At 32.8% G+C, this 26,604-nt stretch overlaps 3 protein-coding genes across 6 annotated transcripts in view; 2 read left to right on the top strand and 1 right to left on the bottom strand.

Annotated features, from left to right (window-relative positions):
- LOC113402369 (RNA-binding protein 12) overlaps positions 1 to 26,604 on the top strand; it is a 188,265-nt gene that overhangs the window by 105,971 nt on the left and 55,690 nt on the right. The window lies entirely within an intron of this gene.
- Mer (Merlin) lies at positions 202 to 12,815 on the top strand. Of its 4 annotated transcripts, none has more exons than XM_026642586.2 (12): positions 202 to 570; positions 1,343 to 1,472; positions 2,267 to 2,472; positions 3,691 to 3,815; positions 4,090 to 4,192; positions 4,983 to 5,189; positions 6,167 to 6,418; positions 10,314 to 10,460; positions 10,791 to 10,982; positions 11,483 to 11,658; positions 11,940 to 12,189; positions 12,388 to 12,815. In XM_026642586.2, the coding sequence occupies exons 1-11, from the start codon at positions 484 to 486 to the stop codon at positions 12,148 to 12,150; spliced, it is 1,836 nt and encodes a 611-aa protein (XP_026498371.1). In that variant the 5' UTR covers positions 202 to 483; the 3' UTR covers positions 12,151 to 12,189; positions 12,388 to 12,815. The 4 variants fall into 4 exon arrangements, with proteins under 4 accessions (XP_026498371.1, XP_026498373.1, XP_026498375.1 ...); XM_026642588.2 differs by having other exon boundaries at positions 11,486 to 11,658; XM_026642590.2 differs by having other exon boundaries at positions 203 to 570; positions 6,182 to 6,418; positions 11,486 to 11,658; positions 12,388 to 12,812.
- On the bottom strand, positions 22,998 to 25,853 carry LOC135193885 (uncharacterized protein KIAA2013 homolog). The gene has a single exon (XM_064218191.1). The coding sequence runs from the start codon at positions 25,675 to 25,677 to the stop codon at positions 23,791 to 23,793; it is 1,887 nt and encodes a 628-aa protein (XP_064074261.1). The 5' UTR covers positions 25,678 to 25,853; the 3' UTR covers positions 22,998 to 23,790.

A 26,604-nucleotide genomic window follows, 5' to 3' on the forward strand; every position in this document is an offset into this window, starting at 1 on the left:
TAAAAAAAGCGCAGCTCGCAGTAACTTAACTACTAATACGGGTAACACTAAACTTTAAAATGAAAAAGTGGATGCCTAAGTACAATATTTATATATCTTTATTCCAGCTAATTTATCAAATTATTTATTATTAGTGTGTACTTTTGTTTTTTTTTCTCTTACTTCAATTAGACGTAAATATGTGCGTAATATCTGTCAATAAAATAAAAATAAACACAATCGAATGAAAGGTGAAACGGAACGGCTGCGTTAGTTTTTCAGAATATTTTTTTTTTATTCACCTCGCATTCTTGTTTCATTGACGTTCCTCTTGTTTGTAAATAATAACCGCTGGAAATAGTATGCGATGTGAAATTACGCGCATTCTTCGATCGAGTGTACATTACGTAAACCTTAGTTTGCAAGTTAATTAAAGTATGTTAATAGGAACCTAACCTATAGGTGGAATCATAGTTTTCTTTAATAAAGAAATGATACGGGATAATGCCGCCCTTTAGGAGGAAGAAAGCTGCCAAGTCGTTCCCAGTGAAAGTTTGTACTTTGGACGCAGAGTTGGAGTTCAACCTTGAGGTAAAATAATGTTGAACATTTACGCTTATTTGAAATTTTGTTTACAGCTTCGGGTGCAGGAATGTTAACACAATGAACCCGCTGTGAGTCATTCTTTGACCCCGGGGTCAATTAAATACTTAATTTTCACGTAACTTTGTGTGTAACTGTATTTTAATTGCGTAAAATAAATTTAATGTTTATTTATAAGATAGTATGTTGACAGACCTAAAACATATATACCTAGCATAACTTTAAATAAAAGCAATGAACCTGTATTACATTGATTTCAATGATAGATAAAAAAATATCTATAATTAGTTATGATAGAATTTCTTAATTATCATTATTGGGTAATTAAAATAGTTTGTCAATATTCTGTTACTTTTCAATCATAATTATTAATCAGCATTCTAGTTTACTAATGAATGTTTATTAACTGACCTTATTTTGTTACTAAATATTATTTAATAATTTACATTAACTATTACACTATGTAACACTTGCCTTATTAAATTATACTTATTAAATGATAATAATTTTAAATAAACTACTTAGTTAATAAAGAAATAAAAATAGAATAAATGCAAAAAATAATAACCTTTATGTGAGTGCATTTTTATTTAATTATATATATTTTTAAAGCATTTGCTGCTATCATGCCTTGGGCAAAAAAGAGATGGCATTATGTCTGCCTCTTGTACCATGCATTGTCTGAGGATAAAAAAAATAGAATTAGGAAAGGAAAAAAACGTTCTATTCTAATAAAAATAATTATAAAATCTTGTTTCAGTGGCGAGCAACTGGCAGAGATTTATTTGACTTGGTATGCAGAACTATAGGCTTAAGGGAAACATGGTTCTTTGGACTACAGTTCGAGGATACAAAGCACTTCATAAGTTGGCTGAAGTTGGATAAAAGAGGTTAGTGTACAAAAGTCATACTTTACTCACTAGGAATTTTATGACTCATCGACTGTTTCATCAATATAGACAATATATGTTTGATTATTAAATAAAAAAAATATGTCGGCAAGCATCATTTTATAATAACACTTTATAGAGTACCTTTCTATTCAGTTAGCTAGTTTTCATTTGCATATCTCTCTCGCACTGTTTGATTTCCTTGTTTTAATTTAAAGATTGATAGAGACTATATATAGGTATTTATTGTACATGTTTATTCTTATTCTTTAACTTAAAGTCAAATAAAAAAATAGGTTTTTTTATTTTTTGAGGTAAAGCACACAAATATCAAAAAATTGACAGTCTGGAGACTTCCAAGCTATTTCTATAAACCCCACTAAACTAATCAAATAAAACATGTTTGATACTACATATTATGGTATAAAACTGACAGTGATAACTTTTTATTGTGTATCTAAAAATTATTCATAATGGATAACCAATATTGTATACAAATAAAATTATTTCTTCATTAATTAAATATTAGCTTCCGAAAGCGGCTTACCCCTCTGAAATGCGTGTCTTTTTCAGCTGTTAAGACTACGACCATTATTTATACCAAAACTTTGTGCTGATTATTGTGTAGTTAAATTGCTGTGTAGTATAACTGAGCTACAAACAAACTTACGCATTCAATAATATTAGTTAGGATATATCTTTATTAAATTATTTTTTGGTTTGTTTTTATATGGTAACCATTTCATTTGATGTGTTCTCCGTTTTGAGGTCTTTAAATGTGATTTTCTTTCTAGTACAAGATCAATGTGTCTCACAAATGCCAGGCACTCCATTCATGCTCCTCTGCAAACTCTATCCTGAAGATGTTGCAGAAGAGCTTATCCAAGAGGTCACACAGCACCTGCTCTTCCTACAAGTGAAGCAGGCAATACTCAGCATGGATATATACTGTCCTCCAGAAGCATCTGTATTGCTCGCAAGCTATGCAGTGCAGGCAAAAGTTAGTCAGTTGATGCAAATATAATATGCCCTATAGCACCCAAGAATTATAGCTTCATAATTACCATTGAAAAGTAATTTAAACATAGATTATTAGTTTCAGAGATTACCTAATACGTATAAACACACATGTTACCTCTTTATAATATTAGTATAGATGAGGTGTACTCTGCGTCTTTGTTTGATAAAAATGTATGTGCTTATGTCCTATAGGTACTGGACTATGACAATGTTCAAGTTCATTATGTTCGGTTCAATGGTTACTTATGATGAAGAGACAAATGCTGGTTACTTTGCAATTATTGCATTTATCTATACATATAATAAAATTGGAGTGTCTGTTTGTAATATTAAAATAACCGCCTTCTTACTAAATGCATGTGTATGTATACATGGTACATATACCAAAATAACCTTTTTTTTTTTTCAATTTTTATTTGTTTGTCTGTCTGTCTCTCTGTTTGTTCCGGCTAATCTCAGGAATGGCTGGACCGATTTTGACGGGACTTTCACTGGCAGATAGTTGATATAATAAGGAGTGACTTAGGCTAGAACAACAACTTTTTTGTTAAATTCACACGCTCACGAAGTCGCGGGCATAGCTAGTAATAGAATACAATAGGTAACATATATATATTTATCAAAATTAATAATTATTCGTTTTGCGTACAGATAGTAGAATTGTCTAATTAATGTTTATAGCTTTAATTGTAACAGTAGTTTCTGTCATTTGTTTCCCCACCATCAAATACAAGTGTTATTCTTCATCTGCCCTCAGTCTCACTCTGATTCTCAGTACCAGCCAAAATTTCATTCTAATATACTAGCGACCCTGGGTGGGTCGCTTTGCACGTGAGAAATTGATTAGTAAAGAAAATGATATGATATAATTTATGCCATATATAGTGAGTTTCTTGCCGGTTCTTCTCCGTAGAATCTGCATTCCGAACCGGCGGTAGCATCGCCTAATATAGTTTTATTAAGCTAGAATGCATATATTCTTAATCTCCCGCTGCTAGCTGTTTTACTAAAAATATATATTTATGCTAATATTACAAAAACGTAAAATTTCTTTATTTGTATGTAGGTGGACTCCAGAACTAATGATCAAATTCTAAAAACTTAGCCACCGGAAGAAAGCTACATTATCAAAAATCAAAATCAAGAGATACTTTATTCAAGTAGGCTCTTACAAGCAACTATCAATTTCTTGTTTCAGTATGGTGACTATGATGAGAGCGCTTCAAAGCCCGGCATGCTGGCCAGCGAAGACCTTCTCCCTCAAAGGGTGATAGACCAGTACCAAATGACGCCAGAAATGTGGGAGGAAAGGATTAAAATATGGTATAGAATCTTGAAGATATTTTAAACCAATTGGAAAAACTTTTAGTGAGAGTTTTATTATATCCAAATGTTATCCATTTCATGGCATTTTTGTTGTGATCAAAATTTAAATAAGATATTTCAAAGAAAGTTCTTTTGTTAATATATTTTTTTGGTACCATTGTTTTGATTTTCCGTTGAAGTTTCAAGCTTTATGTTACAAGCGGAGAACGTTATTAGCCATGATTAGAATGAACCAATGAAACTTTAATATTCTCTATTTGGTATCAATAAGGTACGCGGACCACAAAGGCATGTCACGTGATGAAGCCGAGATGGAGTATTTGAAGATAGCACAGGATCTGGATATGTACGGCGTCAATTATTTTGCTATAAATGTAAGACATTTACTATTATGTACTTCATATTTCAACTTGATTTTGGTGTAGGGGCCAGATTATTACAGAGGGTGGGGTGGGGCTGGTCGAATCCAGGGACATATCGCCGATAAAACATGACAAAAAGCTGGTCTCTATCAGTTCCGACGTGTTTATTTCCTAACCAGTGGTAGATTTTTGACAGTCAATAAGCATGAGAAACGCTACAATATCAATTTAAAAAAAAAATTGGTTCCCTCAAGGAATTGTAAGAAATTTGCCGGGAGTCTATAAATTGGTAGTGTTACGCTCTTTCCAGAAAAGCATCTATTGGCCCTGCAGCTCCTCTCTTTCCGTACGTGTCAGATTATCGTTCCAGTGGAATATTAGTGATGGAATATAGAGCACAGTTACACATATACTAGTGCACTATATTGTGTTGTTCGCTCATCATCTGCGTATATATGACGTGATGTATCGTGGTTATCGGCTGAGTATATCAAAGCCTTCACAAGACCAGATCAGCGGCTTAATAAGCTCTCTAGAGCCGTTGCTGAATCGTTATTCAGCCTATAATAATGCATAAATAAAATTTAAAAGAGAATTTAATGCCCGACGATGAAAACATGAAGAAATCGTGAGGAAACTTACACGTGTTGGTAGAAAAAAAATTGTCACATGTTCAAAAATCTGCCTTGGACCACCGTGGTGGTGTAAGCTCCAATAAGGTTTTAACGACAGATCTTAGTCCAGCCGTGGCATTTACAAGCTGATACTATATTTATATATATTTTAATTGTGTCGTTTTCAGAACAAAAAGGAAACAGACCTGTATCTCGGCGTCACAGCTCTGGGCCTCAACATATACGAGAAGGACAATAAGTTGACCCCCAAAACGACTTTCCCGTGGTCCGAGATAAAGCACATATCGTTCGACGATAAGAAATTCGTCATCAAGTTTGTCGACAAGAGTGTCAATAATTTTATATTTTTCTCACCAAAGGGTATGAACAAATTGGTAAGATTTTATATAATTTTAATCGTCAAGGTTATTATTGCGTCATATATATATATATATATATATATTATATATATATATATCTTTGTTATATCTTTAAGATGATGATTTAAGCAATATCATTACTGGTACAAGGGATATAACATTAGTTCTCATGGCAATTTTATGGTGTTTGAAGTGTTTTTACAGCGCCATTGTCAAAATAAATTATTCACCATACGATCAATTACATGGATAATTTGCTTAACACCTTTCTTAACATCTATACTTATATTATAAATGCGAAAGTAACTCTGTCTGTTTGTCTGTCGCTCTTTCACGGCCTAAATGCTGTACCGAATTTGATGAAATTTAGTATGAATGAATTTCAATGAAGGCCAACTACTTTTTATGTCTAACACCTGACTACCAAGCCCCTAAAACCTGAGCAAAGTCTCAGGCGATAACTTGTATTTTGTACATTACTATTTTATTTATTGAATATATATTTAAACACTCAAAATGATTGTATAAAAATTAAGAAAAATAATGAACACGTTGAATGCCATGTTTATCGTTTTGGGAGGTTTGTGTTGCTATGTGGAGCGTGGTATACGCAATTATAATTTATATATATTTATACGCTGCGGATGTCTGTGTTCTACTAGGAATCACAATTTCATTCATTATACTAAAGACATCGAGATCTCTCACTATCCTTCATAGTGTTATCACTACTTTTGGTTCTGGGTGATTTTTGATCCAAAAGTTATAAGAATATTTAAGGGAACGCAGATTTCTTGAGTTGGTAATCAATGTGTTAAATATTTTACTTAATTTTTGTAGAATAGTTATACATTATTTTTTCTTAACATGTGTTAAAGTGAGTTGTAAAATGATCATTACTAATTTTGGTTCTGATCGCGTTACGACATTAAACACTATGGTTTCAAGAGCTGTTTTACCAATGACTGCCTTGAAAAAGGTTCTTTTAAAAGAGTTTTTTTTCACAGATTTTAGATTTATGTATTGGTAACCACGATCTTTACATGCGAAGAAGGAAACCGGACACAATGGAAGTTCAACAGATGAAGGCTCAGGCCAAGGAGGAGAAACAGCGACGTCAGATCGAACGCAACAAGCTCGCGCGAGAGAAGCAGTTGCGGGAGACTGCGGAGAGGGAGAGAGCTGCCATGGAACAGAGGCTGCTGCAATACCAGGAGGAAATCAGGCTGGCCAACGAGGCTTTGGTATGTTAATTTAGCATATATCTCTGAGTATTGTTTTGACAAATTAGAATAAAACCATTTCGTCATATTTGTTGGTTTTGTAAGAGCTGAAAAAAAGATTTCACCACCTGGGCTAAGGTTAGAAGAGAAGGCTTGGAACTTATTCCACGCTCCGTTAATTATCATACAGCACATACAGGTTTCGTCTCGCATGTTTTTCTTCGCTACCGAGCACAAGATAAATTAAAATATTTTATTTTGTGTTATCAAAAGCCTTTCCTTAGAAAGGCTTTTGATAACACAGAACTCCTTAGAGTGTCGAAGTCAGCCGCACAGTGGACCGAAACCAAAAAGTGTGGACTTAGGGATATTTTTTTACATTTTTGAAATCTACATATTAATACAATACTTTTATGTAAAAAAACTTTTTTCATTAACGAATTATTTTCAAAGTTATACCACTTTCAAAATTGTATGTTTTTTTTTTCTATTAGTAGTATTAATAATTGTTTTACAAAATGTAGTCAAATTATATTATGTTGTAATTATGTTTCAAAACCGGTTTTGATATATGATATTCCACTCATGATATTCAACTCCCGTGACGTCATTTGTTTGGCTCAAACCGGATTTCTTATCAGTAGATGCAAAGTCATTAGTGACATGGTCTAATCAGAAGCCATAAATTTGCAGGTAGTTGGAAATGACCCTAGGCTCACGGTATGAAACGTCAAATGATAACCTCAGTTCGTTGTTACCCACCGTTTCATACGGACTACCCGTTACTTATTATTTGTGAAGATTTACGTGCATTTTCTGACAATGTTTCGTGATTTAACAACTAACCTTGACTTATTTGTGAAATTGAAAATAGCTGGTAGTATTAAAGATATTAATTTTTTATATAATACCATTAAGTCAAAAAACTCTCATTTAAATGAGATTATTTTTTATCATTATCAATGATAAAAAATTTAAGGAATTCTGTGCAAATTATTGTTATAATATTAATAAGAAATGGGAAATTGCTCATCGTAAGGAGGAAGTGTTTAGAAGGAATTACAGTGAGTGGTTGGACTCCGAAATAGCTTGGCCAAATTTTATGAGAGCTTTTGTGGACGACTTGTGTGCAGATGACCTTTTCTCAGATGAAAGCATCTGATGGTACATCAACTGAGGTAAGTACTAGAAAACTTTTTACTCATTTAGGTCCTAAACAAAAAAAGCGACGAACAGACCCTATAGCTACAAATGTGACTTTAGATGAATTATCACATGCGCATATTTCAAAATTAATAGCAGGTGGCAATCAAGACATTGCTGAAATATTAGAAAACTTGCTTAAAAATCCACAAGATGTGCAGAAAGTAAAAGATTGTCTTTTTGTTAAAAAAAACTAAATCAGAATTTTCACCTGGTGTAGCTTAAGGCTTGTTTTTATCTCTTAAATTAACGAAGTGGCTGCTCCGAAAAAGTACTCAAGAAGTAACTAGTCGTAATATATTTCCCTCGTATTACGCACTACAGAATGAAAAACTTAAATGCTATCCCCCTAAAGCTGCTATTACAGTAACAGATACAGTGACTAAAATAGAATTACAGGCCCTTTTGGATCTCACTATGAATAGACTAGCTAAGTCAATCACAATTGACGAGACATGCAGAGATATGACACTCATTAGTAAATGAGGTTTGATTGACGGAGCTTCCAATCAAGCAAAATATAAGCAAAAAATGCCCATAGCTAGCACAGAAGAAGGTGATTATGATGACTCTAGTGTATGCATGGGTAGTTTGCTACCTATTAAACTAGTTTCTGGTAATCAAAAACGATTCTCCTAATTCTGCATATTGGTGTCACCCAATCTTTTTCAAATTTCTAAAAGAAAACCAATTTAGCATTTTACAAGAAGATAATACAATCAAGTCAGAGATTGATAATTTGACAGCGACTCTGATTGGAGAAATGAAAATCTCACACAGTTTATTACAAACTATCATAGATGGTAAAGTAACAGCTGTTCTTTCCGAAACATCATCCCAAAGATGTGATATATGTAAAGCTACTCCAAAGGAGATGAATGAATTCCCTTTGATATGGACAAAAAATTTTGATGTCGACTTATATAAATATGGTATATCATCGTTACATATTTGGATAAGATTCATGGAATGCATTCTTCATATAGCATATAGATTAGATTTGAAAACATGGTCTGTAAGGGGAGACAATAAAGCTATTATACAGGACAGAAAAAAAGTTATTCAGAACGCGTTTAAATCCCAAACAGGACTTTTAATTGATGTTGTGAAGGGTCACGGTACGACTAATGATGGAAATACCGCTAGGAGATTTTTTGAGGACTCCGAAATTACAGCTTCGATTACAGGAGTCTATATAAGTAATAAAACGATTTAAAACTATACTAGAGACAATTTCTTCAGGTCATCCTATAGATACAATTAAGTTTAGAGATTATGCCGAAGCCACTATAAAATTGTACGTTGATTTATACGATTGGTATTACATGCCTGCAAGTGTTCATAAAGTTCTTGCTCATGGAGCAGCTATCATTCAACATTTTGGTTTAATGCCGAATGGAAAATTATGTGAAGAAGCTGCTGAAGCTCGAAATAAAGATTTCAAAAGATATCGCTCACATCATTCGAGAAAATTCTGTAGAAAGGCCACCAATGAAGATATTCTGAATAATTTGCTAATCAGCTCTGACCCACATATTTCTAAACTACGTCATAATCTATTCCGAAAACACAGAGCCCTCTCAGAAGAGGCAAAATCTTTATTGATTATGACTGAGACATTTATTGGCGATAATGATCTAGAGAACTTTGAGTTTGTAAGTGTAGATTTATCATTGCGTAATGAATCCGAATCTGACTCGTCTGAATATTAAATAATATTTTTTATTTTGTCAAAGGACAAGAACATTTGTTGAAGTGGATTAGGTTTATTGGGGATACCACTGTTTAAAAAAACGTGCCTAGTTCTCTACCTCTGGGATGGTGTGCAATAGAGAATAAAAAAAATTCAAAGTGATTCTTTTGAGTTGGACTACAGGACCAATCCGAATCCATAAGCGATATCGGAAAACTTTTAGGAAACTTTAGCTCTGTTTTGGCAATAACAATTTTGGCATACTTATTTTTTGGACAAGGATGAGTTGTCCATTGAAAAAATGTTGATTATAATGTTTGAAAAAATATTTTTTAATATTTGACTAACTTCCATAGTCCCAATTTTTTTCTTCTAATACAAATCGATAAATAATCCTTATAAGATACAGAATCGATATGCATTAAAATAAAATTTAGTGAACTGCACTCATTCTTATGCAGAACTCGCACATGACCAAAAAAATGAATACGTCAAAATTTTTAAAATGAAAAAAGAACTATAGTTATGGAAGAAAGTTTTCCAATATCGCTTTTGGAAACCGATTTTCACCCATTGACCAATAAAAAATGTATATCTCTGTATATCTCTGTAATCGCAAAATATCGCAGTACCGGATTAGATGCAAAAATAGGGGAATAAATCGTCCAATTTAACTATTTTATTATCTTTGTTGGAGTAGTGGAGAATTGCGAGATTTTCAAGAATTTGTGTTTTTCTTCGTACAAAAAAATCTTTAAATATTACTAGCATTAAAATGAAATAGATAAATCGTAAAACTCATAGAACAATATAATGTTCTATTTGATAGTAGAATCCATTTCTGTAATTATTTTTTTAAAATAAAATAATAAATTTTTATCATGCCTAAGTCCTCTACGGTTCAATTTCGGTCCACTGTGAGCCGGTGGGTAATCTGCCAAATTTTTCCATGTTGATAATATTATGCTGTCGATAAACAAATAGAATAAACATGTCAGTGACCTCGATAATCTGTGGCAGCGCCGCTCCGAGGAGACGGCGGAGCTGCTGGCGGAGAAGGGTCGCGTGGCGGAGGAGGAGGCGTCGCTGCTGGCGCAGAAGGCGGCCGACGCCGAGCGGGAGAACGCGCGGCTGCGCCTCTCCGCCATCCGCACCGAGGAGGAGAAGGTACACACTTTGGCTATTTGAGGAACGTTCCACGGTACCTACTCTGTAATGTCCCTTGTGGACTGTGTTTTCACTTAATATAGTTTGTTAAATGACTATTCAAAAGTGCTTGCAAAAGTCTACTTAAATTAAGTATATTTTGATTTTTTGACTGGTTAACTCATCTTTGAAGAATGGTCACTGAAACACAGCCATACAAAGTATGCAATATCTACACAAATGGGCTATCACCAATCCAAGAAGCTCTAAATAAAAATGCAGCATTCATTTAATATATTTCTTAAAATTATTCCGAATAGACTGTATGCCATGTACTTTGTATTATTCCAGGTTCACTTAGAACGAAAAACTCGTGAAGCGGAGTTCCTGACGGCGCGACTGGTCGAGGAGTCTGAGAAGCGAGCGGCGGAAGCGGAGCGGCTCAAGGCGGAACTGCTAGCGGCGAAAGTCGCGGAGAAACAAGCAAAGGAGAAACTCCTCAATTTCCTTAGCAGAACTTCAACTGGATCGTTACCACCTCCTGTGAGTTCAATATATGCGCACAACATATTAAATTAAAATATCAGCTCTTAGCACATGTTTTCAACATTTAAAATTGTCAATAAAAGATATATCAGTTAAGTTCAATAAATTAACTTATTTAAAATAGATTTTAAATAAGTATTTCAAAATTGAATAATGTGAAAAACTTAAGGTTTTTGGGTAATTGAACTCTTCTTATTAATTTTTCTGTTCTTTGGTCGTGGTAAAGTACTAGATATAACAAATAAACACTAAATAGATCAGAGAACATTCATGCATACATTAGACTTACATCCGTAATTTGACCTTTGTAAAAACCCAGACTGACTTATTACTTCAAGATTTTTATTCCTTATTGAAATATATACTCAATGGCGTAGACCTCTTTAGTTAGATAACTTTATTCAATACTGTTTATGTATAAAAAAAGGCAAACCAAATAAAATAACATGTTGTTATCCAAAGATGATATATATAATATCAAATAATATTTTCTTTAGCAGACATCTAGCACAGTACCGTCATCAATGTTCCCTTCCACCTGCTCGCTGCCAGCAGAGCTGGGTGGCGATATGCTGCAGAACGGCTCCACGGGCGACGAAATCAACTCCTACCAACTAGTGTCCGATGACGACCCGCACGTGCACCGACTGTCGCTGGAGATCGAAAAGGAGAGGTGAGTGAAAATGGCAATGATAATCTCTTATAGATAATTTTATGTTGGCTCGCTAACACTTATTAATCTCGACGCTTCCGCCTGACCCGTAAATTCAAGCAAAATCAAATACGGAACAAGCATGGAACAGGAATCGTACACCCGGATAACAAATGATCCGTCGTTCACAAATTCCCATGAACACAGGATTGATTGACTTATTATTTTTGTCCCGTTACGTTAACAGCACGTTCACTATTATCGTATTACATATCATCAATGTCACGCTTACGTGTCCCCAGAGTGGAGTACCTGGCCAAGTCGAAGCACCTGCAGCAGCAGCTGGACGAGCTGCGCTGCGAGTTCTCCGTGCTGCGCGTGGAGCAGAGCGGCGCCACGCTCGACCGCCTGCACGAGGCGCAGGCGCGCGCCGGCGACGACAAGTACAGCACGCTGCGCCGCCTCAAGCAGGGCTCCACGCGCACGCGCGTCGCCTTCTACGAGGAGCTGTAGGCCCCAACCCCCCGCCCGCTCTACGTGAACCGGGAAAAGGTTTGCATTTGCTCCTTTAGAAATTGCTTAAAAAGTCACGATAGCTAGAAAAATTACATTGACAAAATTGTAGCCAAAATTTCGTGGTTATAAACTCTAACCGAGCTTAGTTCAATTTGAATACTTTTTAAATCATGAAAAAATGACAAAAAGATGCGTTTTGACTTAAAAAATTCTAATATCATAATCACTTTGCAGATCAACTTAGACCGTTTCACACAATTCCAAGCATTGTGAGTATTATCATTACTTACCTCCGTTACATATATGTTAATTGAACATGGAGTACAAAGTATTATATACAATTAAAAGTGCCTTATTAATTAAATAACATTTATAATACGGAGATGTATCAAAAATCATAGTAAAATTACATATAAATCTGTCTTATTTAATTATTTGTTTCGTAGTTTTTTTTAAGTGTAAGGATGACTGGAGTTGGTAGGTTTATTTTTATAATTAATTTTTATTTTTCGCGATTTGTGGCAGCCCCATTTAATTTATATTACATTCCAATGGCAGAAGTAGTAAAGATAAACACACTTTAAATTTATTATACACTGAACTGAAATAGCTGAACCTACGGCTTTCAAACTCAAACTCAAACTTCCTTTATTCAACATAGAAGCATTACACTTACTTATTGATGGTCAAATTAAACACTATCACCGGTTCGGAAAAAGGAACACCCTGACCTGAGAAGAACCGGCGAAAAAAACTCAGCAGGTCTTTTTTTTTTTGTCAAATTAAGTAGATACATAATTGTATATGAATAGAAACAGCCAGGAGGCGATCGCTTCATTCCCAAGGTGTGCTATCAAACATAAACTCACTAATTGTATAGTAACCTTTCGCACACAAGCATTCCTTAACATTTTTTTTAAATTTGGCTTCAGAAGCATTTTGAATGCTTTCTGGGATCCTGTTGTAGAAGCGTATACATTGCCCCACAAAAGAGTTACTGACTCTATGCAGTCGAGTAACAGGAGTAACAAGATTGTGTTTGTTCCTTGTACCAATGTTATGAGAATTACATTTTCTCATAAAAACATTAATATTTTTCCGTACATACAAAACATTACAGAATATATATTGAGAAGCAACAGTCAATATCTTCATTTATATAAATTGATACCTTAATGATTCCTTGGCTCCTAGGTTATAGATTGCGCGAATAACCCTCTTCTGCAGCACAAATATAGTACGGATAGCGGCAGCGCTACCCCAAAGCATAATACCGTAGGACATAATACTGTGAAAGTAACTGAAATAAACTAGGCGAGCCGTATCAACATCGGTAAATAATCTATTTTTTTTTACCTCAAATGCCGCAGAATTCAGTCTACCCGCCAAACCGTTTATATGGGGGAGCCACTGTTACTTAGCATCAAGAGTAAGGCCAAGAAATTCATTTGTTTCAACTGGATCCATCGATTCCCTATTGATAAGTACATAAGGTTTTACATTTTGCACGTTTGGTGTGCTAAATTTTTCAATTTTAGTTTTTTTATTATTCAGCCTAAGATTATTTACGCTAATCCAGTGTACTATATCAGACATAGCATTGTTTACATCGTTATACTGTACCTGTTTCCTATTAATTTTAAAAACGAAAGAGGTATCATCAGCAAACAATACTATATCATGTTTGTTCCCAACAAGAAAGGGCAAGTCATTTATGTATATGAGGAATAGAAAAGGTCCAAGAATTGATCCTTGTGGGACCCCCATACCAACTGAGACCCCAGGAGACCTTGTCCCTTTAACGTCAACCCTCTGAATTCTATTATTAAGATAAAAAGTCAGAAGGTCGAGTGCACATTCTCTAATTCCATTGTGATATAGTTTCCTGACCAGAGTTTCATGTTGAACACAATCAAAGTCTTTGGATAAGTCGCAGAAAATCCCTAAGGCATCCTGCGACTTCTCCCAGGCTTCATAGATATTTCTTATAAGTTCGATACCTGCGTCGGTAGTCGAGCGACCCCTCGTAAATCCAAATTGTTTTCTATGAAGCAGATTGTATCTATTGAAATATGCTAATAATTGATTTAGAATATTTTTTTCAAATATTTTGCTGAGGGTTGGTAGTACCAGATTTAAATATTAGAATGACTTTACTATGTTTGATCAGGTCAGGAATTCAATGATTGTGTTCAACGTGGTGTATACCACGTTGAACACAATCATTGAATATTATTGCTAGATAAGGTGCAATCACATCAATAATTGAATTAATCACCTTAACAGAAAACCCCATAGATCAGCAGTTTTCTTAATGTCTAATGACTTAAATGTACAAATTATGTCATTGGTGTTTACAGGGGTAAAATTAAATTTTGATTTGCATTCTCGTACATTTTCTTTCATCAATGATTCGGCAACTGCTGGAGAAGAAATAAGTAACTTAGTTGTGAAACTGGTATGTCAGCAAAAAATTTTTCAAAAACTGTAGCAACTTCCCGTTCACTATTTATGACTTTATTATAATTTAAGTTCAATTCGGAGCTGCGACTGCCACCTCTACCAGTTTCACAATTAATAATTTTCCAAGTCATTTTTATTTTGTCATGTGCATTCTTAATTCTATTTTTTATAGTTAAAGACTTTGCCAAAAAGTTACATAGTTGGCAAAAGGCATAGTTGGCACTGTGATTGTACGTCCTTTCATTATAAAGCTCGTACATTCGTTGCCTACTTTTATGAATTCCAAAAGTAGCCCAATCATTGAATTTTGAAAAGTTTTTTGTATTAACTGTTTTAGAAGTGAATATTGCATTAAACTTGTTTCTAATTAATTTAAATAGATTATTATACAAAACATTGGGATTATCACTAAGATAGATGTGGGAGATTGGCCATAATATTACTTCTAAACTTCTCAATACGACTTGTGGTCATAGGAACAAACATAATTTTTTCGGAATTGCTTATTTTTTTTACATGGAAATTAAATAAAGCTTGTTGTCCACAATGATCTGAATTTAATTTATTAATAATAATTTTATTTTGTGGAATATGGGTAGCAAATATGTTATCTATGCAAGTTGCTGTGGAATCTGTTATTCTAGTTGGTTCTAAGAACAGATTTACCAGATTATATGAACTTCACAATGATCTGAATCTAATACTCGTGGTTTTATTATGCAGTAAATTTATATTAAAATGTCCACAAACAATAATTTCTTTATTAGATTCAGATAATTTCGATAAAACATTTTCCAATACATTTTCAAACGATTCATATAATCCACTAGGGGGCCTGTATACGCATACATCAATGACACGCTCAAGCTCTGCACAGGCTATTTCTATAGTTTGCTCAATAGAAAGGCAAACAATATCTTTACGTTCCTTAAATTTAAAATTTTTACTCATAAGTATCAAAGAGCCACTGCATATAGCTTTATTCCTACTGAACAAACTAGCCATCTGGTGCCCACTAAAGTTAAACATGACCTGATAATTCAGAAGCCAATGTTCAGTTAAACACTATTTATCTATTTATATTTATCTATTTGTCATTATATGTAACATATTATTTAATTTAAACCTAATTGCATTTTCCTGTGGCATTTCTTTAATATAACGAAATGTGAACACAAATATTCTTTCTACATTTAAATTTAATAATTTAGTGTAGTAATTATCAAGAATTTTTTGTTCACATTTCCCCTTTTCCCAACTAATATAATTAGTGTAGTAGAAGGACAATGAGTACAATTCAAAATACTATTCATTATATGTGAATAACTTGCACCTGGCATACAATAATTTGTTACTAATTGTCCCTTACACTTGTCATTGAGCAAAACACCCATATCTCTTCCCATTCCATCACTATAAATTTTAGTGCATTTTTGGTAGGAACATGATGTGTTTTGCTTGGTATGGTGCTGACATGAGCTGTTGACTGAGATGGAGGCACCATACCAGTACACAGCCCCGAATGATCCCCAGAGTCAGAAGCGCCCTGACAATCACACGCATAGTGTTTTATGAGAGAGTCAAAGCGCTCTGAATTATATTTACTTAAATCTAGTAGATCATTCATAGCAGCGATATGACCAGAATTTTCCTTTTGGGACATTTCATATTTTTTTGATATGGTGTCTAATGAGCTTTTTAAATATGATATCTCAGCCTGAAGAGCATTCACATCAGCCTCATAACCTTGTCTCATATCTTTCACATTCTTATTATACTCAATCATTTTAAATCTGAGTGTATTTCTTTCCTTACCGATTTTTTCATAATTAAGGCAATTATTTCTAGATTTTATTAATTTTCGTGTTTTCTTAATATATTTCTTGAATTTATTTTTACTTAATACTAGACTGGAAGAACCCATGTCATCACCAGTCAAATCAATTGTCGAAATGTCATTGTTACTGGGACACTAATGAGGCTGTATATCCAACCAGTTCATCATATAGACACTGGGTTTGAGAGGCCTTCAGGTTGAGGTTATTGTTTTCTAATTCTGATATATATTGTTGGGCCTTATGTAATTTAACTTTTAACTCATTGGTGAGCATGAGAGCTTGCTTATACTCTGCAATTATCAAGCCCACTGACTATTTGTTGCAAATTATTTCTTTGTTCTTCCATTTCTACATATCGTAAATGTGACTGCGAAAGCTCAGATTTTAATGTATTGTTTTTATTAAGAATTTGCAAGAATTCTTGTTCATTATCATCCCTTTCTTTTAACACTAGATCACACTGTGTCCTAGATGCTTTTAGTTCCTGGAGCGTCAGCTGGAGTTGTTCCTCCGCCTGACGCGCCTTGGTACTTCGAGTCATCATGTTTAATAAAAATAAAAGTTGTTTGATAAAATAATATAGACGGCGACGGTGTGATCAAACACTTACTATTTGATTATAAATATATATTTTTGTAATATATGTAATATTTTTATGTGTAAATTATATGTAATATTTGACTTATAAATTGTTAAATAGGGTTTCTATAGTGAGTTAGAGGGATAACAAGAAGTTGAACAAGAAAACTTTTTAAAATTGAGTTCGTTACCTGCGTAATGTCAGCTGACGGACACAACACAAGGAAACACTGCATATTAACGCACGACACTCAGTATATTATTATATTTTTTATATAGTACATTAATAACTTGATATAAATATATAATCAAAACTAATTACAATTATTTTTTATAAAAAAAATAATTTTAATTTATTGAGAGAAGTTTTTTATGACATTTAGCTAGTGTTGCCACAGGAAAAAAAGCTTTACCTTTAAATTTATAAAACACAAACTTCCAACCCTCGTTTTACCTCCTCAGGGGTGGAGTGTCTACATCCTGCCAAATTTCAAGTTTGTAAGTCTTATAGTTTCTGAGATTTCGTGATTAATCAATGATTGGTATTTCGCTTATATATATATAGATTATTAAGCATTATAAACATACTCATCATTACTATATATATATAAAACATTTTTTTTTAAACTAATAAATTATGAATACCACGTCTCTTTTCCTGTCAATTCGAAGGTCTGTTCATTTATCTACTCCTGCCATTGGAATCGACTATAGATCTATTTGAATTAATTTATAATGTTAGTTTTAATAATTATTATTATTATCGTGTTTTAGATAGCAGTGAATCAACCAAAATAAAAATTACACTTTTATAGCATCTACGTTTTAAATTTACCATTCTGAAGTTAGGCTTTCCGAATAATATAAAAGTTATATAACATACTCTGGAACGGTTCCTGTAAACAAGCTTCCCTTTCTCGTGACATACACAGAGACTAACATTACCTTTTGGCAAACGCACGCCTTTCAGTGAGACGAGATTCTTTTTTAGAATTATGTAGGATATTGTAATTCATTAAATCAATGCCAATATTTTATATACAAAAACTGAAAAAAAAATACTTTAATAAATCATTTGTTTTTGTTACCATTATTTCTCAACATATCATGTAATAATACATCTAATGTCTAACAACTTCAGAGCGGCAAAGTTAAAATGTTCGTGTCGTAAACCCCTATTGATCTCTTAATTGAAAATTGATGTACATCGATATATCTTCAGGTAAATAGCTAAATATGATTAATTAATTATTTAAAATGTAAGTTTTTTGCTAGTATTTAATAAATGGAATAAGGATTTGTTGTGACTATTGTAAAAAAAAAACATTTTATTTGCTACCAGAAGGCCATAACATATTCTGTCATAGATAAAATTAAGTATAGTATTGTTCGCTTTAATTTCTTATTGAAAACCATTTCACTTTTCTTATAACTAATTTTTCAATAGTAAGAATTTGTCAATTTTAAATTTATATAAAAAAATATTATTATAATTTTTTTTTTAAAGAGGTTGTAATAATTTTCTAAATATAAATTTTCAAAAATAAATAAATCATGCAAGCATGAGTATTAACATCCGTTTGCTCATTAAAAAGTGTAAGAGCATGCAGGAAACGTTATCTCGTGCGAACGCAAAAGCTTGATTTGTTGAGCTGCTTATTTTTGACGGCATATGCAGTATTAACGACATTAATCATTAGCATTATAAATTATAAATCAGCCGGATTTAAACAACAAAACTACGTGTAGCCGAATATGTAAGTGTTTAGTCGGACAGAAATTATTTAAAAAAAAAAACTATGACATTTATCATAAACAATAAGTACATAATATGTATTTTACAGTTCTCTAATGACCGTGTCACTCTGTGTGTAATACATTGTTAAGATCTGTTTAGTATATAGTTATATTATATAATATTACATCGATTATTGTCACAACTCTCTTGATTGGTTAATAAAGCTGTATTCACAATATAATCGTTTATACATTACATATTCTGAATCCACCTTTATATTTTAATCTTAAGTGTCTGAACTGTCAAATTTCAATGACTTTTTAATTAAAACAAAAGTATGTTTTTCGTGTTAGTGCAATTTACGCACAATTTTTTTGTGAAATGTTAAATGGTATTTGGATTTTTTTATGTTTATATTTTTAGTCTGTAGCTTTATGTCGTCGACGTCATAAATAGTTCAAGTTTGCACCGGACCATTCTAATACGTACCTTTGCTTATTTCAATTTATTTTTTAAGTTTTTTTTTTTTTATATCGTATGCGAGGTTACTTTAGTATAGCTCTTAACGATATCCTTATATTCTTATATTGTTGCAAGGTACAGATTGCAGTTTTATAAGTTTTTCAGTAAGAAATAATCGTAGTCATATTTTTAACTTTCATATATAATAATCAAAATTTGATATAAATACGTGACAAATACTTCATTCAAATGGTCGATATCAACAACAAATTTAGCTAACGACATTGATGAATAGTAAAAAATTGTCAGCCAAGATGCTATTTAGTAATTATAATAATATTCTAGTTTTTACCATAATTATGTAAAATGAAACGAATTAAACTTATAAGTCCATCTCAATAAAATGTATACAAGAGTTTTACAAAAATTTGAAACATAATTATTTAAATCAAGTTGTATTTGTTTTTCTTCTATATTATTTATTATTGGAATGGATTTTAAAGAGCCACATATTCGAGCGTGACAAAATATAGTTGGCACTACTGAATAAGAATTGTTGTTGTAGTTATATCGCTTGATTGCGTATGTGGCTGAAGCTTTACAATACCTCGTAGTTTTCACTTGACGCGCAAGTGTATACGATCCTTAATAATTGTTTCATAATAATAAACATCTGTCTTGCCTCTCTTGTTTATTAAAATAATAATTGTGATGTAATCAATGTTTACGTACGTGCCTTATAAATATAAAGAAAATATTTGGTAAATATATTTTTACAAAAATTATAAATAAATTGTATTATTTTTTATTCCTTTTTCAATCGTTTATACCTACCCTATATTGACGTTACATAAAAAAATTATAAAATCAGAACAGAACCTATGGAACCTTTTTGCGCCTGGTGCATGAAAGAGCTTCTTAAAGAATGCTTTAGTGCTATCTGAATATGTATGTAATGGTATAAGTAAAGTTTACTATATCTTAATCCACCTTTCCTTACAAACTTGTTGATGAATAAATCAAATTGAAATTATTCAAGGAGGCTCTTATAAGCCATGAGCACTTACAGATTTGAAAATTTTGCATAAGCTTACACAAGAACCTCGATTATCCGAACGTTGATGCATTGCAGCAGTTCGTCAATTAAGAATTGAACGAATTATAAAAAAAAAAAATACAAATATAGCATATGACTTTTTTCAGCTGTTTATATTACAACATATTATATTTAAATATGTATGTTAATTGTCGCTGATTCTATCAAATTGATCTATAATATTGTTTTAAACATCTTTTGGCGCTATTGTAAATATTATATGCGTTACAAAAAAAACATCTCTAAGGCTACCTACTGTACTTTATAAATAGAGTCAACTTATCAGCTTTTTATAGATGGCCAATGAAAATTACAAAAGCGTTACGCTAAAATAATATATCGTCAGACTATAAAACTAATACTACGACAACTAAAATACACCAACTGGCGGCTGATTGTACTAATTTAAAAAAGGTTACGATACATTCCCGATTTAACTTCAAGTAATAACATTATCAGTCAGATTTTGAACTGCGGAACTGAGTCTTCCTGTTAGGGACGATAATATAAATATTATTTTTAAGTTTCTAATTGATGATTCCTTAAAATAATACATTAACGATAACCTTTTTTTCATTAGCTTCAAATGTTGCTTTTTACGATAAGACTCAGCATATGAAACAAAATGCAGGTTGGATGTTTCACTTTTGTTTTATAATCTGAGTTTCTTACATTGAGTACCTAAGCTAATATTTTTTCTGCTTTTAGATGTACTAAGTATCCCGTAGTTCATATGTTAATTTAATGTTAATATTTTTAATACTCTTATAACATCTACTGCAGTAATTCGTTCAATTACACAATATTGATTTATATAGCAATCTTCTTTTAAAATGTATCTTCTTTTAAATATTTCCAGCATAAATTTTAACTTTCCATGCGAACCTATTCATTCCTTTAAAAATATATATTTTTGTTATTACGATAAATATATGTACCACGGTGATAGGTATGTGTTGTGCACAATCTTCAGTGTTTACAATATGTTTTATAGATAAGATTAAAAATATGAAAGTATTTATAAATATGTTGTTTATAAATACAGATTATAATAAAACCGGTCATGTTACTAAACTAAGAAATACTAGCAAACAAAATAACATCAAAATATGTCCATATACACTTCCTCAGAGGGACGTTTTAGCTTTTTATTTATATACTTTGATCGTTTTTATTTATATGCAAATGTAAGTGCACTTAAAACACGTAATACTTCATCAATGATGTTCTTTTGGTATTTAAGATATTTTATTAAAATTTAAACTGTCCAAAGCTAAGGTTTCGCAAGGACGTAGGCTTTACGTCGTCTACGCCTTACGCCGCCTCTCAGTGGTATTGACAAAGTATTAACCACCACTTAGATCGCCAATGCGCTACCAAACTCGGAATCTAAAATTTTATGTTCGAGTAGTTATACTGGCTCTCCCCCCCCCCTAGAAGTTGGAGGCCCAAATAGGAGGGCCGACCGTCAGGGCGTCACGGTAGCATGTGAAAGCGATCCCGTGGCGCCCGCCGATGAGACGGAGAGGGTACCGCTGGTTTTTCAGTGGGTATTTCTGTGTACCACCAACATCGTGGGCACTGGCGAGTCCCACATACCTCACCCACACACTTCCACGTGGGGGAAACGGGTAACGCGTTTTTCCACCAAAAAAAAAATAATTATACTGGCTCCCATATTCTTTAAGCCGGAACAAAACCGAAACAAATGCACAGCGGTGCTGTTTCGCTTTTAGCTGTAGAATATATCATGAGTACGACCACCTACTCATCATCGTCATCATCATTACATAGTATAAAACAGAATCGCTTACCGCTGTCTGTCCCTATATATGCTTAGGTGTTTATTACACAACGGATTTTGATGCGGTTTTTTTAATAGATAGATTGATTCAAGAGGTAGGTTTATATGTAAAATACATGCACTATATAGTGGAGAAACACTGTTCATTTTAGAGGTTCCTAAAGTGATGTCGTTAATAAATACATTTTTGCGCTTACATTGCAAACACTGGCTGAACGCTACGAAATAGATCAAAATAATGGACTAGGTGTTGTACACCTTAAAAAGGTCTTCAAAAAAGGCCACGATGGTATCTATCTCTTAGGGATAACCTACAATAACCATTTTTCATCCTTTACTTTTTACAAGAAATAATGGCTTATTTTCGAATCGATTTAAAGCAATACAGCATTAATCCTTATCCAATTGAGTACCTAAAATACATTGTTCATTTAATATACAGCTGTAATTTAAATGAATATTTTCGAAGATACCGATTTAAAACGCAGGGACATAGCGGTTTGTTTTGTTTTGTGGCAAAAAAGCTGTGAACGTTGTAAGACATTCTGTAGTATATTTAGTATCAGCATTGCACCCTTGCGAAGCCGGGGCGGATTGCTTGATATATATATTGTGCAAGCACTTTCAACCTAACCCGAACAAGCCGTTCGGGTTAAGTTAGTAAGGTTAGGCACAAAATCCTACCACCAAATATATATTTACTTATCATTCGCCGTTACAAGCTTATACCTTATCAATACATGACATGATTTTCATAACAACGACATCGATAACTTTATCAAATATTTTATCAAGGAATTAGTCACCATTGTCCTGCCGCCTTTTCATAGTGCCGCATTCACTTTACATAAATAAAACGATATATAAATTCAACATACAGTTGCCATTTTATTTAAAAATATACACCACATTCTTATAACAATATAACTATATCCATGTAGCATACAAATATGTACAATTAATAGAAGAACTATTATTAAATAAATATTTATATTCAATATTAATTTTACATTCAGTTAAACTTTATAAAATCTATTTTTAGAATAAGACAAAAAAAATTGCGCAAATTCTATTAATCATTTCTGTTGTAAGAAAATCTATTATTTATTTTAGAGATCAATAAACAAACAACAGTTTAACAATATTTACATATATAATGATGTACAATGATAGTAATCGTAGATATTGATGAATTTTACAATTAACTTTTATTTTAAATGACTATTGATCAAAAATTTGGATCCATTTCAATCATTGTATGGATTTAAATGTTTTAAGTATAAATAATAAGGCTTTGAAAAGATTACTAATATTATGCAGTCGAAGGCAGTGTTGCAGAAGCCAAATAATATTTAGCATATAAAGCTAGAACACATCCTATCTCTTAAATCCATACACAAAATGAATGTGTTAGCAGTTTTGCCTATTAGCTGGGTGCGGTACATTTATATTGTAAATGTCAATCTGCATAAGAAGCTCCCCCATCATAAAATAACACAATCAATTGTGTGAGTAGCAAGTAATGAATAAAGGGTTCTAAAGCGTGCCAAGTGTCCTAGCTCATCATTTCCATATCTTCAAAAACACTGAATACTGAAGCTGGCAGAAAACCGACAAACAACTAAACATTCATGTTTCAATATATCTTATATTCAATTTAAGCTTTATTATACAATCTCTTGTAACTAATACTTGTGCCGCTATCGCAGAATTCATTCATAATAATTCTACAGAGGAATAAATGGAACATCACTATTAAAACTATTATGGACACCCAGAATAAGGGATTGAGTCCACCGAGCGAGTGTCCATGTCTATGCAATGCAATGACATGATGTTCGTGAGCTGGTGCTTCAATGACTTCATGTACGTGAATAGCATGTCTCAAATCTTCCATGTGTTGTTTATCAGCTGTTATATACAATATAGCGGTTAAAGGTTCGGTTAGTTTCACTGGGAAATATTTTCTATAAGGCCCTAGTTGTACTGGTGAATCCAAGCAGCCGGCATCGCAAGCATAATATGTTCTGTCAGAGCGATCCAAGGCAACGAATATAGCTGCTTTATTGTCTTCCTGTAAAATCACACTTATGTTAACATGAGTCATATTCCCATAGTTTATTCTACGGAATAGAAAGTCTCTGTGTAATTTTGAAGGGTGAATGTTGTATTCAAGGTGTTGGTTACTAAATCTTAAGCTACCAAAACTGAGAATCATAGCTTGATTCACTCCACTGGCACCAGCTTTTAAAAGATTATGACAGCCTTGCTTCTCCAATGTTAAAAGCCATATACTTGCAACTGTGTTTAAGTTTGTTAGGCTGTTTAATGGTTTCCATAAATTAAACGCATCTAACGTAGAATATCCTTCGTAGCATCCTTCAGAATATGTAAGGGTTCGAAGGATTTCTGATTTTGTATCCAATTTTATATGATCTTCGTGTTCGTAGCTTCTCACTTGTGAGAGGATTGCATATATAGTAGCATTGATACGGTCTCCATTAACAACACCTGTAGCTTTAGAATCAGATATATAAAAACCAGTATACCATAAACCTTGCCAAACTCTAGTGTGGTTTTCCCTTAATCTCCTAACAGCGGTTCTGTCCCCTGTTAGTGCTATTACCTTTTCCATTTCTGCGATTGCTTTCTTTTCAACGATATCCTTCTGCTTTGCATAATCAGACCTTTTAATAGGCTTACTGTATTGTACTATAGTGAGAATTAAAAGATCTAAACCATCGCGTGCTTCGACTTGTAGGATGTTATTTAATTTTCTACAAACAACAGACACGGCAATGACATTTTCACTTTCTGGTAGTGTTATCATACCTGTTACTACTTCGTATTCCTTTGCATCGACACCTTGGTGTAGTTTTATGGTTTGCTTGACAGACGTGGACCAATCTGACAATCTAGGCACAGTTAAGTGGAGGCTTTTAGGAGCATTCAGAGGATTATTTATTAAGATTTCTTGAACAAATAATGATGGAATAGTTCTGTGTGCGTAATATTGGTATGACACATGCAAACCAGTACTGCTGCACTGAAATCTATGCACAATACCCTTTTTGTAGTCTACAAGAGTTGATTCTTTCATATCTAAGTCATCTACTATATACAATGGATGATAGTACACTGGTAACGACAATGTTCTTCCAAATTTAATATTTAAATGGGAATCATGTTCCAATGCCAGACCTAACATACCATTTCCTACGTAAGGCACATAGTTGTGACTTAATGACGACAGTGTGGCGGTTGATTCCAACCTTAAATAGGCATCGTACTCGCTAAGAGCATCTTGGAAAGGGTTCAAAAAGTTCCGATGACATACGTTTTGGTTGCTCGTCAAGGAACTCTCGGTATTGAAGAGAGAGTTCATAATAGTTGGTCCGATGTAAAGTAATAAGAATATTAGCACTAGGATTAATATTACTAGCTTTTTCCTTGTTAAAGGACCGTCTGTTAGCCTGTTTATGCGTCTAAATATTTCTCCGGCTCTTCGACTCATGTCGCTGAAGTTATTATTTGTTCTTTCCATTACAGATCCAGTATTTTTTGTTTTAAAAATTAGTTTCTTATAATTATATTCAAATGCTCACGTGCAGTTGTAAACAGTCATGATAAATATTCATAGCTGTGGCAAAATTACAACAATAATTCCAATTTCCAACTTCACATTCACAATAAATAATCGCTAAAAGTCAAACGAAACACATGACGTCTCATAGATAATTTTGTTCCGAACTCGGATAGCTGTATCGTATTTAACCTTTGGAATAAAAAAAAACTGTCGAAAAATGAAATAAAGGTGTGTGAAAATCAAATAAATAATGTAAAAAAATAATATAAAATTATCTACTGACTTAAACTTGGGGGGAATAAAATAAGTTAGCGCAAAAGTAAAATGCGCAACATTTTTTTTTGGCATGATCGTTTTTTTCCATTAATTTTATTAATGAAATAATTTTATTTTTAATCAAGATGCTTTTTTTCTTTTATTTCTTGTTTATTAACAGACACAGAAGAAAATCAGAAAAGCCTTTCATCAATTTGTGCCGATTATAGGTTAAAAAAAATTAAAAATGATTTTGAAGGTTTTTTTTAGCGTAGCGTTTGATCATCTCCTGTACCAATAACCTATAGTTCCCAAAATAATTCCTCAAAATTAATTCATTAACTTAGATATTCACTAAGATCATTACTATTAATACAATGTTAAAACTTGATTGTATTAAAACCTTTTGATGTTTATAATAAATCTTAGTTTTATTATAAGATATTTTAATTTCACGGTCCCGACCCTTACCATATTTTTTTTATATATTGTTTTTATGTTTTGTTATTTGATTCTGTTATAATTTGCCAGATGAATTTGAATGTACAAGATAGATAAATTGGCATCAAAACCCTGTTTGATTTTAAAACGAAGACGGCAATGAAATAAAATGCAATACGTATATTAATA

This window comes from Vanessa tameamea, chromosome 21, assembly GCF_037043105.1.
Source record: "Vanessa tameamea isolate UH-Manoa-2023 chromosome 21, ilVanTame1 primary haplotype, whole genome shotgun sequence".
NCBI lineage: Eukaryota > Metazoa > Arthropoda > Insecta > Lepidoptera > Nymphalidae > Vanessa > Vanessa tameamea.